The sequence below is a fragment of the Nicotiana tomentosiformis genome, chromosome 7, assembly GCF_000390325.3.
Source record: "Nicotiana tomentosiformis chromosome 7, ASM39032v3, whole genome shotgun sequence".
In the NCBI taxonomy this organism is placed as follows: domain Eukaryota; kingdom Viridiplantae; phylum Streptophyta; class Magnoliopsida; order Solanales; family Solanaceae; genus Nicotiana; species Nicotiana tomentosiformis.
Genome location: NC_090818.1, coordinates 50,337,275 through 50,349,886, shown reverse-complemented (window position 1 = coordinate 50,349,886; position 12,612 = coordinate 50,337,275). Strand labels below are relative to the sequence as shown.

Genomic DNA, 12,612 nt, shown 5'->3' with positions numbered 1-12,612 from the left:
CCTGAGGGCAATTCAACAGTATCCAAGGCTTCTTTATAATCAACCTCGAATACGGGAGGGGGGGGGGGAGGGGGAGACATTAGCCCTCAAATATATCGCGTTTTGATGCAAGAAAGTTATTTCGTAACAACAGAGTTCCAATAGAAAAAGTTGTAAGAGCCAAATAGTCAAAACGAACCATGCTCATCTAGTTGGCCCGAGCCCTGACGCAAAACATGAACACATGTATAATGACTTGCAAAAAAAAGTTCTCTTCTATACTGATATCTTATATCCAAGAAAAATTCCTCTATTTCGAGATTTATTATGCAAACAGGATCGGGTTCGAATCATCCACTCGACCATTAAGCCTACGGGCTACTTTTATTTCGAGTTCGAATCATTCACTCGACCATTAAGCCTATGGGCTACTTTTATTTCGAGTTCGAGCAAGCACTCACTCGACTATTATGCACACTGACTATATTACTTCGAGTTCGAATCATTCACTCAACCATTAAGCCTACGAGCTACTTTTATTTCGAGTTCGATCAAGGACTCACTCGACCATTATGCCCACGGGCTACATTACTTCGAGTTCGAATCATTCACTCGACTACTAAGCCTACGAGCTATTTTTATTTCGAGTTCAAGCAAGCACTCACTAGATCATTATGCCCACGGGCTACATTACTTAGAGTTCGAATCATTCACTCCACCATTAAGCATACGAGCTACTTTTATTTAGAGTTCGAGCAAGTACTCACTCGACCATTATGCCCACTGGCTACATTACTTCGAGTTCGAATCATTCACTCGACCATTAAGCCTACGGGATACTTTTATTTCGAGTTTGAGCAAGTACTCACTCGACCATTACGCCCACGGGCTATATTACTTTGAGTTCGAATCATTCACTCGACTACTAAGCCTAAAGGCTACATCACTTCAAGTTTGAGTAAGCGCTCACTCGGTTATAAAGGCTACGAAGTCCAAAGAAGATCAAGTTGCCTAAATCCTTGTGAAAATAGTCATAAGGCGTGAATAAAATCTTCACAAGATAGAAAACAGAACAGAAACAAGTCGGCAAAAGGGATATTTTTATATACAATATTGTTTACATAATTGATTACAACATAAAAATTGAGGACTAAGCTTCTTGGTTATCCCCATAAGCAGTATCTTCTTTATCAGGCTCCTCCCCCTCCCCCCTCCCCGCGTTTTCCGACCCGCTCTTACTCCCATCATCATCATAATCATCATCATTATCATCATCATCGGAAACCAAGGCTTTATCATCGGCTTTGAGTTCTTTGGCCCTTTTAATCTTTTCAGCGAGGTCGAAACCTCGAGCATGGATCTCCTCAAGGGTCCCCCTCCGAGATCGACACTTAGCAAGTTCAGCGACCCAATGTGCTCGAGTATCGGTGGTCTCGGCTGCCTTTCTTGCTTGGACCTGGGCAACTTCAGCATCGGCCCGATAGACGGCCACGAGTGCATCCGCACCGGCCTTTGCCTTTTCGGCGTCAGACTCGGCCTTGGCAAGTTCAAAGGCCAACCGAGCATCGAGCTCCTCTATTCTTCTTGCTTGGACCGAGCCTTTCTCCTTCATTTTTTGAAGTTGGTTTTCGGCCGATGATAATTGGGCTCGAGCAGTTTCTTTCTCTATAGCAAAGTGGTTCATTCCTTCTTTCCACTTTAAAGACTCCGCTTTTATCACATCGACTTCTTCACGGAGTTTTCCGATCATCTCAATTTTATGCTGCAGCTGTGAGACCGAAAAATTAGCCGTCATTCCGATATCGAGCCCATAGGATTTTAAAAGTATTATTACCTTCGTTTTGATCTTGGTGAGCCTTGGCCCACTCAACTCGGAGGTCTTTTATTTCTTCCCCCCCTTTGGCCTAAGAGGAGTTTTAGGGAGTTCCTCTCCTCTGTAACCCGTTGAAGCTCGGCCTCGTATCGACGCAGCTCGGTTCGGGACCGAGAACATGATTCTCGATGAACTGTCATGGCCTGCAAAGAAAGAAGAAACGAAGTTAGAAAAAAGAAGAAGCAAACTTAAAGGTAACGCCATATAATTTAAGGCTTACCTGATTCAAAGCCTGCTGCACTCCGTGAAAAAGATCTGATGCGTCACTTGTACCGGTAGTGTCCTCGACACCGATAAACAGGTCACGAAAAGGATCTTCTCCATCATGAGGCCTATCTAATTCGAGGGCCCCCAAAGCTTGGGCCTCCCGAATCGCCCCTTCAGAAAAAGCAGAAAAGGTGGACGAGTCTTCGATTGCTACTACCCAAAGTGAATCACCTGGGGCATTCTCTTCGGTTCGAAAAGATTCGAGAAGAGTCCCTTTAGACATATCCCCCATTTGTTGGCTTCGATGGGAAGCGTCTTCGATATCCAACAGCTCGGAGACTCTGCCCGAATCTTTCTCCGATATATCCTCAGTTCGAGGTGGAGCCTTATGAACCACCATAGATCCAGCTACCTGTGGAACGTCGGTGGTCTTCATCATTCGGGCCGCCAGCGCAGACCCATCGCTATCTTCTTCTTCTTTTTCTTCTTCTTCTTTTTCTTCTTCTTCATCTCTCAGACGCAGAACTGATTCTATGGCCAAAGGGATGATATTCTTATTCGGCTTACGAGCCGTCCTCTTCTTCGGTTTTTTATCTTCGAGGATGGGGGCTCTTTTCCTCTTATTTTCGTTCACCGGCTTTGGGACAGAGGCCGAAGCCTCTTCCTCGACTGATGAGGGCCTCAAAACCGCATCCTTGCCCACACCTACACACGGAAAATTTTATTAAAATGTGTGAAAAACATCTTATTCAAATTATCAAAAGATAAGAGAAAGGTACTTACCGTGATTTTTGGCCTCCCATCGGCCCTTCGACAAGTCGCGCCATGAGCGCTCGGCATAGTAGGAGGTCGAAACCAGATCACGTACCCAGTTCTTGAGATCGGACACTGCGCCGGGCATCCAGGGGAATATTGGTGAAGGAAATGAAAGGATAAAATAGTAGGAGATAACAATAGAATTACACTTACGCTTCATGTTCCGCTCCTAAGGAAAAGGCATCTTTTCGGTCGGAATCAGGTCCGAAGTCCTTACTCGAACAAATCTGCCCATCCAGCCTCGATCTTTATCCTCGTCTATACTCAAGAACAGAGCCTTGGTAGCTCGACGTTGGAGTTTTATTAACCCTCCTCGAAAAAGGCGAGGACGGTATAATCAGACAAGATGATCGAGGGTGAAAGGCATCCCCTCAATTTTACTAACAAAGTATCGGATCAAAATAACGATCCGCCAAAAGGAAGGATGTATCTGGCCTAGGGTTATTAGGTATTTACGACAAAAATCTATGATAACGGGGTCGAGGGGACCTAACCTGAAAGGGTAAGTATACACGCTTAAAAACCCTCTCACGTGAGTAGTAATATCCTCTTCGGGAGACGTCACTACCACTTATTTGTTCTCCCAATTACAATCTTTTTTATCCGCTCGATATGCTCCCGGGTTATCAAACAAATATATCTCAATACGGGCTTACATCGTCCATGAACCAGCGAACCTTTATCGAGTTTGAAATCGGAGGTAAGAACACACGCCGCCGAAATGCACTCCTCAGGCCGTGGATCCACCGGTGTTTTGTCGGCGGCGGATTGGGAAGAAGAACCTTTTTCTTTTTGGGGGACGGTTTTTGATGTTTTCACCATTTTGGATTTAAAAAGGTAACAAAGATTTGGTGGTTTAGAAAAAGAACCTTACAAAGAAGAATCATAAATTTGCGAATAAACTCAGAGAGTACGAAAAAGAACTTGGAAAATTTGGAAGATTGAAGATGTAAAAGTGGTAAATGATAAAAGGAAGGGCTATTTATAGATTAAAGCAATGGCGGTTCAGTATCAGCGGTGGCCGACCACTGTCTGACATGCATTAAATGCCTTGAAAAACTAAATTGACGGGACAACTATCATGTGGGTCATGGTCGAGCCCAATGTAAATGTCAGCTTATAATCCGATCGAGCCGTTGAAAAATCGTATCGTTTCCCACCACATCCTTCCCGAGAAACGAGGGGACTATTTGTATACGGTCGAAATAGATTTCGGTCTTCGTACGATCGATCAAAGTCAAAACGTAATAGATCGGAGTAAGACTTCGAGATGGGTTCCGAAGATGGTACAAACAAGCTTCGAGCCCGAGAGACCAATCAATGTCGAGCTCGATATCATTATCAAGCTCGAATCCAAATCGAACTATGATGCAAAGTAAAGTTATCGAGCTTATGATTCAGAGACCGACCAACACTGACCCCGAATCAATGCAAGGATCCGAGTCAGAATCGAGCTCAAATCAAGATCGAGAGCTCGAGTCAAGACCGAAAACTCGAGTCAATATCGAGCTCATAGACAAGAGCCGTTGCAATCCCACTAGATGAGAGAATCCCGACAGGAATTATGGAAAAGCTGATTTATCATGGGTCTCCCACTATGTATTTTTAATTATATCTAAAGTAAGATCCTTCTACTATAAAATGGATGGTTATTATTTGTGTAAGGACCAGGTTTTTACTTACATTGTAATTCAAGCATCATATTCTCCTATAGTGAAGAGTTGTTCTTTTAAGCTTCATAAATTGATTCAACCTGTTCAGTCCTAAAAATCATTTTCTTTACAACCTTAGTTTACTTTGTACTCTTTGCAATCCATATCTGATATTTCTATGTATCCTTACGGTTTGTATTAAGCTATACCAAATATCCTTAGAACTACGTACAAATTTAACTATATCCGTTTTTCGGGTAAACAATTATCAAATAATATGAAAACTAACTCTTCATATTATTGTATACAACTTGTACTTTAGTGCCAGCAATAAAAATGTAAGTAGAAAAAGAAAATTTCCTATTTTGAAATCAAAAGGTCCAAGAAAACTAAAAAAAAATAGTCATATAATTAGTTGAAATGTTGATTTGAATATCACAATTAGCAAAAAATAAAGGATCTAAGAAGACAAACATCACATCATATGTCGCAGCAGTTACAAGTGTCCTACGTATACAGGCAAACATTCAATTACGCCGATGGCCAACCACATGTGATGTCGACTTTCCTTTCTTTAAGATGCATTTTGAGGGAGAAAAAAGAGGAGAAAAAAGCTGTATTCTTCTGTACATCTGTTCTATGCAGGAAATAATATTCAAGGGAGTAGTACATTTTATTGAAAGTGACGGTCAACAAATTTGGTTAACACCTGCTATGAAATCATTGGGATCAAACAAAAAAATTATTAAACCTTTGGCTTGTACAGAAAAATTTTGAATTTCATAATTGAATATTGTTTTGATTGATTTTTTTGCTGGTTACACTTTATTGAAATATATTTTTATTAAGTCTTTCAAGTTATGCGCTTGATGACTTTTATCAATTATAACTCAAATGTTCTTGGTTGGAGAGTACTCCTTTATGTCATGAATGTGAAATTTGACAAGGTTTGATTTAATTTGAAAGACTATTACAAATAAACAGAGGTATTTCAATTTCATCTAATGAACATAGATATTCCTAATTAGCTTAATCTTCTAGTATGCTCATGTGTTCTTTACGAACAGTTCAATCACATATTGCTTTCTTTTATTTGCTAATTACAATAAGGGATTGTTACACAAATAGTCGATCATATTCAATGTTTACTTTTTTTAGTCGGTATACATAAATTATATATTGATTATACATATTTATACATATAATATATATGTATTGTACATATATTATACATCTGCTGGCTATTTAGAGTTTAAGAGATTAGATGGGTGGTTATTTGAGTTAATTCTTCTTACAATAACTTAGAGCCCGTTTGGAAATAAGAAATTTTTTCTTTTTTTAAAAAAAAATTCACTTTTTTTCGAAATCAGCGTTTGTTCATAAAATTTCCAATTTTCACTGTATTTTGAAAATTATCGAAAATTTGAAAAACTCCAAAAAGCTATTTTTCAAAAGTTTCACTGAGATCACTCACAAAACTTAAAAAACAACCCAAAATTATATTCATGTTCAAACACAACTCTAAATTTCAAATACTATTTTCACTTGAAATTTTTTCCCCCCTATTTTTGAATTTTACAATTCTTATGTCCAAACGCCCCTTAGTTTGTTCCAGGATGTTTGGGCAAAGAGTCCGAACCGACTCGGAGCTCTAACGCCGAATTAGGGTAGAAAAACTCTATTTTTTGGTCTTTCACTCTAAATATGAATATAGAAAATACACACATTTACATAACTACACAAATACAAAAGTTGCACACTCTTTGGCCGTTGAAGATTTTTTAGAAGGCTACAACTGTTAACAAATTCGAAAATTTATTTTCGATTCTCAGTTCTTTTAGCCATTGCTTTCTCTTTAAAATTTATATCGTCATATTTCATAATGGATAAAACTGTACTCATTATTAGTGCTTAAATTTATGAAAAATATTTAGCTAGCGTTTGGACATAGATTTGATTGAAACTTGAAAAAAGAATTTTTGAAATTGTGTTGAAAAATAATGTTTGAAAGTTGAAGTTGTGTGAGTGCAAGGAAAATTTTTTCCAAAAAACTGGTTTAGACATTTTTTGGAAACTTGAACATTTTTGAATTTTTTTCCCCAAAATATAATTATATTTCATAAATAAATAATATTTTCAATTTATTTTTGAAAAACTGAAGCCAAAATCTATGGCCAAATTTTTTCTCTTTTACATCTTAAACTTACTAACCAAATTAGTGTTGCTTCCTTATGATCATGTCTTTTGCATGTTAATTTCCATTTCAATTAACTGATAGGTTTGCCTTTAATCTTTACTTTATAACTCAAATAATTTTTTAATAATAATTAACTAATTTTATTAAAATATATACTCATTGATATGAGGTACATGCGCAACGCGCGTACCCTAAGACTAGTTTATCTAATAGCATGGACAATTTAAATGGAATGATCGATAGGAATGGCCCTATAAAGGGTTGGTATTTAAAAATTATCGCCACTTTTCAAAGTATTTAGTAAATGATCCTCGGTCCCATACACGCAGACTCTAACCAATTGGTATGACTTTGTGGTTGTTCAATTGTTCACTAAGTTCTACAATATTGGCATGACTTTGTGTTATCTACATACAATCTATTTATTAGATTATTCACAAACTCTACCCAATTTGCATATATTTTGTGCTTGTTTAATTATTCGCCAAACTCTACCGATTGGCATAATTTTGTATTATCTGCAATTTAACTATCTCTTAAATTAGTCATTAAAGTCTATGTGATTGACATAATTTTTCTGTGATAGTTCAACAAAGTATTTTTTGAAATTACAATTTTAATTTCGATCAAATCACTCTAAATCTGCTCCAAATGATCTCAAATTTGAAACAAAATTTGTAATTACAAACATAAACAATCTCCAATCACCAATTTAGCCATATAACACCAAATCAGTAAGAGCCACTTTGTCTTTTTCAATACTTTCTAAGGACGAAAAAATAAAGTTTTGAGATTTTTAAAGTAACTCACTAAATTGGTGTTTGTACTAAAAATTTAAGCATAAATTATCAATATTTAAATAATTTTAACAAAAATCAACCATTAACTTTCAGTTTCTACCTTTAAACAAAAATTTTAAGCTTCCAATATCGAAGAACTACGGTATTCTTGGAGAAAAAGAAACTTATTTTTGTAACAAAGTAAAAAATAATGACATAAAGATTGGTCCCGTAGAGTACAACCGATGCAATTTTGTGATTTAAATGGCATATGTCGCGTAAATTTACCAGTAAGATTTATCAAAACATAGAAAAATAAGTTTTTGTGGGCTGGTTTGTTTATTATAGCCACATAAATAACGATATACGTAGTTTTTAAATTTTATTTTTGTAATTATAAAAATGCAGAATATGTCTTGGTAACTCCTCATATCTCGGTCACATAGCAGAATCCCCGGTTATTTTACCTTTTTTAAAATAATTTTAATTTTATGGGTACCTACCGGTATAGGTGACAGACAATTATATCCATTCACTGATTACTTACTATCTTTCATCAGCACATATATCAAGCAACTTTATTCGCTGATGCTTGAAGGGATAGGAAGAAATCAGCTACACTTGATAAATCAGTTAACTATATAGTTTATGAGGAAAAGAAATCAAATTAAGAGTATTACGTAGATTGGATAAGGATTTTCTCTTCACGATGTTTTTGAAGTTTAGCTTTCTTACATGCATTTTGGCAATAGCAAACAAGTTTGGCTACCAATTTGGTTCTGTTTTGTTAGAAGGAAACCATTGAGACATTTACTTATTACAATAATTTCGAAGACGGAATTCTTGGGGGCTAAGTGCACAAGAGACCAACCATACTATGTATTTACCGGCACCAATCGACACTTTGTAGGGCAGTATGTTTGGTGTTAGAGTATTTCAAATTAATCGAATATCTCATTGTTTATATATACAATTCTAATACTCCATACATATTTGTGATCCGAAAATAATGAGAAAAGGTTAAACCTTCACAAAGGAAAAAAAAAAGGGGGGGAACAAACGCTTGGGCAGGTAGATTTAGTCAGAGTTAGAATGCTGAGTTTATGAGTTCTGATTTTAAAAAAGACAGTTCGCTGTAAATTTTTGTACTTATTAAGTGATCCTTTTAATACAAATACAAGATTTGGGGTAATGTTTATTGAACTCGTAAACGAAACTGTAGCGCATGGCTTTGAAAAGGAAATGAGGTCCTACATACGGAACTTTATGTCATCTCTGCAAATCTGCCTATAATTTTCAAAGTGTAGTTTCAGTTTACAGGAGCTGGCCTACTAACCATTGGGCAACTGCAGGTGGCTCTTTAACTTTCTGAGAGAGAAGCAGTGGGTTCTGAACTTTTGATGCTTCATAGCAAAAGCCCCTAAATGAGGGAAGAGGTTTCCATCGGGATGCAATACCACCGGTTCCTCGGTACCTATACTGGTAGGAGGTAGTAAATAACCAGTGAAATAGTCCAAGTGGTTCGGACACGGACACCACCACTGTTATATAATTGACCTACTGATGTTATACGCCATCACTAATATCCAAATCAAACATGGGCAACTAGTATGTTTCTTACAATTAACCAATGCTAGAGAAGATTCTGTGTTCCTCTCCAAGATGGATCAAGACTACAATACAGAGATTACTCTACATAAGACCAGAGAAGAGATAACAAGCTACAGGACATCAGCATATAACAGAATTTAATAGACACTTCTTTTCAGTGATAGTTGCTCACTATGTCAATGAAAAGCCATTGCATGACATTCACAAATACAAACACGCATACTTCACAAGCAGCTGTTTTAATGAGAACTACAAGACAATATTAAGGCAACTACAGACGTCAAGTTAATTAAAAGGATTCTCCGAAATCACGTGCTAATGACATGATCTAAGGAATTCAAGCATGATACCCGAGAAGAGATAATTGGTTACAGGACACAAGATACATAATTTATTAGAGAATTTGTTTATGAAATTTGCTTACAATGTGAATGAAAGCCTTTGCACAGCAAGCCATACAGCATTCACAGATAGAAACATGTATATACTGCAAGTAGCTACATTAATAACTATAAGGACAATACTAAGGAAACTACACACATCAACCTAACAAAAAGGGATCTCCATAATTACGTACTAATGACATGATTTGAAGAATTCAAGCATAACACATAAGAAGATACAACAAGTTACAGGGCATAAGCTAGAAACATAATCCATTAGATCTTCTGAGATATACTCGCATACAATGTAAGTTAAAATCCATTGCATGGCGGCATGCCATACGGCATTCACATTTACAAAGACGTATACTTAGCAAGTAGCTGCATTAATGAGAACTATAGAACAATATTAACTCTGACGCTAACAAAAAAGAATCTCTATATTACATATTAATGACATGATCTGAAAAATTCAAGCATGACACACAAGAAGAGATAACAAGTTACAGGGCATAGCAAGAAACAGAATCCACCAGTTCAACCGAGAGAATATACAAAGTGAGTTAAAAGCCATTGCATGGCGTGAGTAGCTGCATTAATAAGAACTATAAGAACAATTTAAGGTAACTATAGACATCAAGATAAACAAAGGGATCTCCATAATTACCTATTAATGACATGAGCTAAACAGTCCAAGCAGGTTCCTAGCAGCTACCACACAAAACCATGCACAGGAAAAAAAGTCTTTGTGTAACCATATAGAGTATAATGCAAAAATACTCACACCAATGACACATTGCAAGCAAGTTAGAATATATTACAAGCTGAACACCATCTGCATCAGAACCCAGTCTTACTACAACTACTAATGCTTCAAATGCTTATATCAAAATGCTGTACATATTCAGGTAAAGCTAAATTAAACCAAAAATTCCAATCATCAATACTCCAGCTTCAGATTATAGTTGATATGATCTTTTGATCCAACTCTATCAAATAACCATCACTACATTCACACAGTTGCCCTCAGATGAAACTAAATGAATATAAAAAACTTCACATTATAACAAATAGCAGGAAGACTGGTAATTGTCAATTTCCATCTCAGTGTTAGAAGAAGTAAAATTCTAACTCTTCAACACATCAAAAGTAATATAGGTGTTCCAACGCAATGAAAATACATCCATATAGAAAAATAAGCATTATATGTAGAATATAAAACAAGTAAAATATATCCATATAGAAAAATAAGCATTATATGAAAAATATAAAACAAGTAACCACGAATACTAAATATTTGATCATATGAAGTCTCACTTGTTACATGCCGAAAGGGGAATAGATAACATCATACACATATAATAACAGCGCAGAAAGATCTCAAATTTCCCTCTCATCTTGCATGTCAATATATAAATAAATACTATTTCAACCCAAACAACGTAGGAGTTTAAGACACGCAATAAGAATTAATTTGACATACACACTGGTCCATCCATCCAACATGAAATCCCATGATATAAAATATGAGAAGTAAAATTAAACAAGTGAATTCTCTTCCAACAACAGATGATGACTCATAGCAGACATGATCTGGCCTTTAACTCTATGGTTCTCTTTTTTCTTTCTTTTTTTCCACATGCTTTCCTCCGCCACCCAAAAAATTTTTTTTAAAAAAAGCTAGGTAAGCCAATGGTTCAAATGACAGGTAGAAGAAACCATCATTTCGTCAAAGACATAGCGCTGTGCAGTGAAGATCGTCGGTGCCGGCGTCATCCATCGGCGGAAGTAAGTTTAGATCGAAAGGCAACGGCTTTCTGAAAGACGAAGAAGCGATGTTGTCATTGTCATTGTCATTGTCTTTTTCACAGTCGCCGTCGTCAACGACGGAAGACGACGAGTCACAGTCGCTATGGCAATCATCCGGCAGGACGGGCGGCGACCGCGGATACTTTCTGGAAGACGCTGTCGTCTGCTGCCGCGGCGCCGGCGGCGGTCGAGGTCTACTGAAGGACTCCACCGTACTACTCATGGAGCTCGAGGTAGGTCTCTGTGAAATAATCGGATTATCCTGAGGGTAAAATCGGGAATCCACAAACGGATCGTTATTAGGGTTAAGCCCTTGATTGAACTGGTGATGATGAGCATAAGGTAAAGAGAAATTAGTTTTGGCTTTAGGACCGCGAAGTGCACGCGCTGCGGCGTCATAAGCACGCGCGGCATCCTCAGCAGAATCGAAAGTACCTAACCAAACCCTAGTTTTCTTCCAAGGGTCTCTGATCTCCGCCGCAAATCTTCCCCATGGTCTTTTTCGGACTCCACGGAACCTTATCTCTTTAGATCCTCCAGATCCGTTTGGTTCTCCGGCTACCGGTGCCGGTGCCTGTGCCGTCGCTGCTCTACCTCTCCGCATGGCCGGCCCAATGGTTCAAAAAAATAAATTTTTTTATTTTCTTTTTGAAGATGAAAAATAAATATTAAGGGATATAAAGAGATGACTAAGATAAAGCCATGGAAGAGAAGAGGATTCTTATCTGCAAAAGCTCTAACTTTCTCTCTCTAAAAACTCAGCTTCTCTCTCTACTGTTTGTGATCTGTTTGGGTGAAGGAAAGTAGATAGAAAGAGAGAGCCTCTCTCTCCCTTTTTTTTCCTTTTTTCTGTTTTCCTTTTATTATTTCTAGAGTGTTGTGAATTTTAATTTTTTGGGAAGTGAGAAATTGGTAAGGAAAGAGAAAAAATCAGGGAGGAGGGGGTGAAAAATAATTAATGGGTTTTGTTAGGGGGAGGTGGGTGAGTTTTGGCTTTCTCGAGAACTCTACCTTGTCTTGACCCAATTGCTTCTACTTTCTTTTACTTTTCGCGCAGAGTCCTTTATTTCTTTCTTTATTTGTGCTATGCCCCAAATAGGGACATTTTTTTAAATTTTTAATTTTTAAATAGGGACATTCAAATGACATAATAGTCCTCACCGTTTCTCTTTCTTTCTTTTTTCCTTTTTTCTTTTCCTTCAAAATTATGTAGGCCGGAGTTGTTACTGCAATAATGATAGAACATTCTGTTTAAATTTCAAATTATTAAAGTTGGTACCGTTTGCAATTTTGTATGGAAGAAAAT

General features: G+C 37.2%; 2 protein-coding genes across 2 annotated transcripts; both read right to left on the bottom strand.

The window, feature by feature from the left end:
- Positions 1–1,129: 1,129 nt before the first annotated feature.
- LOC138895584 (KNR4/SMI1 homolog) lies at positions 1,130–9,594 on the bottom strand. The gene is made up of 5 exons (XM_070180291.1): positions 9,539–9,594; positions 8,840–8,977; positions 8,762–8,790; positions 2,073–2,764; positions 1,130–1,741 (listed from the first exon to the last, which is right to left on the bottom strand). Exons 1-5 carry the CDS (start codon positions 9,592–9,594, stop codon positions 1,130–1,132), a joined length of 1,527 nt encoding a protein of 508 aa, XP_070036392.1.
- Positions 9,595–10,991: 1,397 nt separating this feature from the next.
- Positions 10,992–12,213, bottom strand: LOC104094172 (ethylene-responsive transcription factor 3). The gene has a single exon (XM_009600047.4). It carries the CDS (start codon positions 11,908–11,910, stop codon positions 11,227–11,229), a length of 684 nt encoding a protein of 227 aa, XP_009598342.1. The 5' UTR covers positions 11,911–12,213; the 3' UTR covers positions 10,992–11,226.
- Between the last annotated feature and the right edge of the window lie 399 nt (positions 12,214–12,612).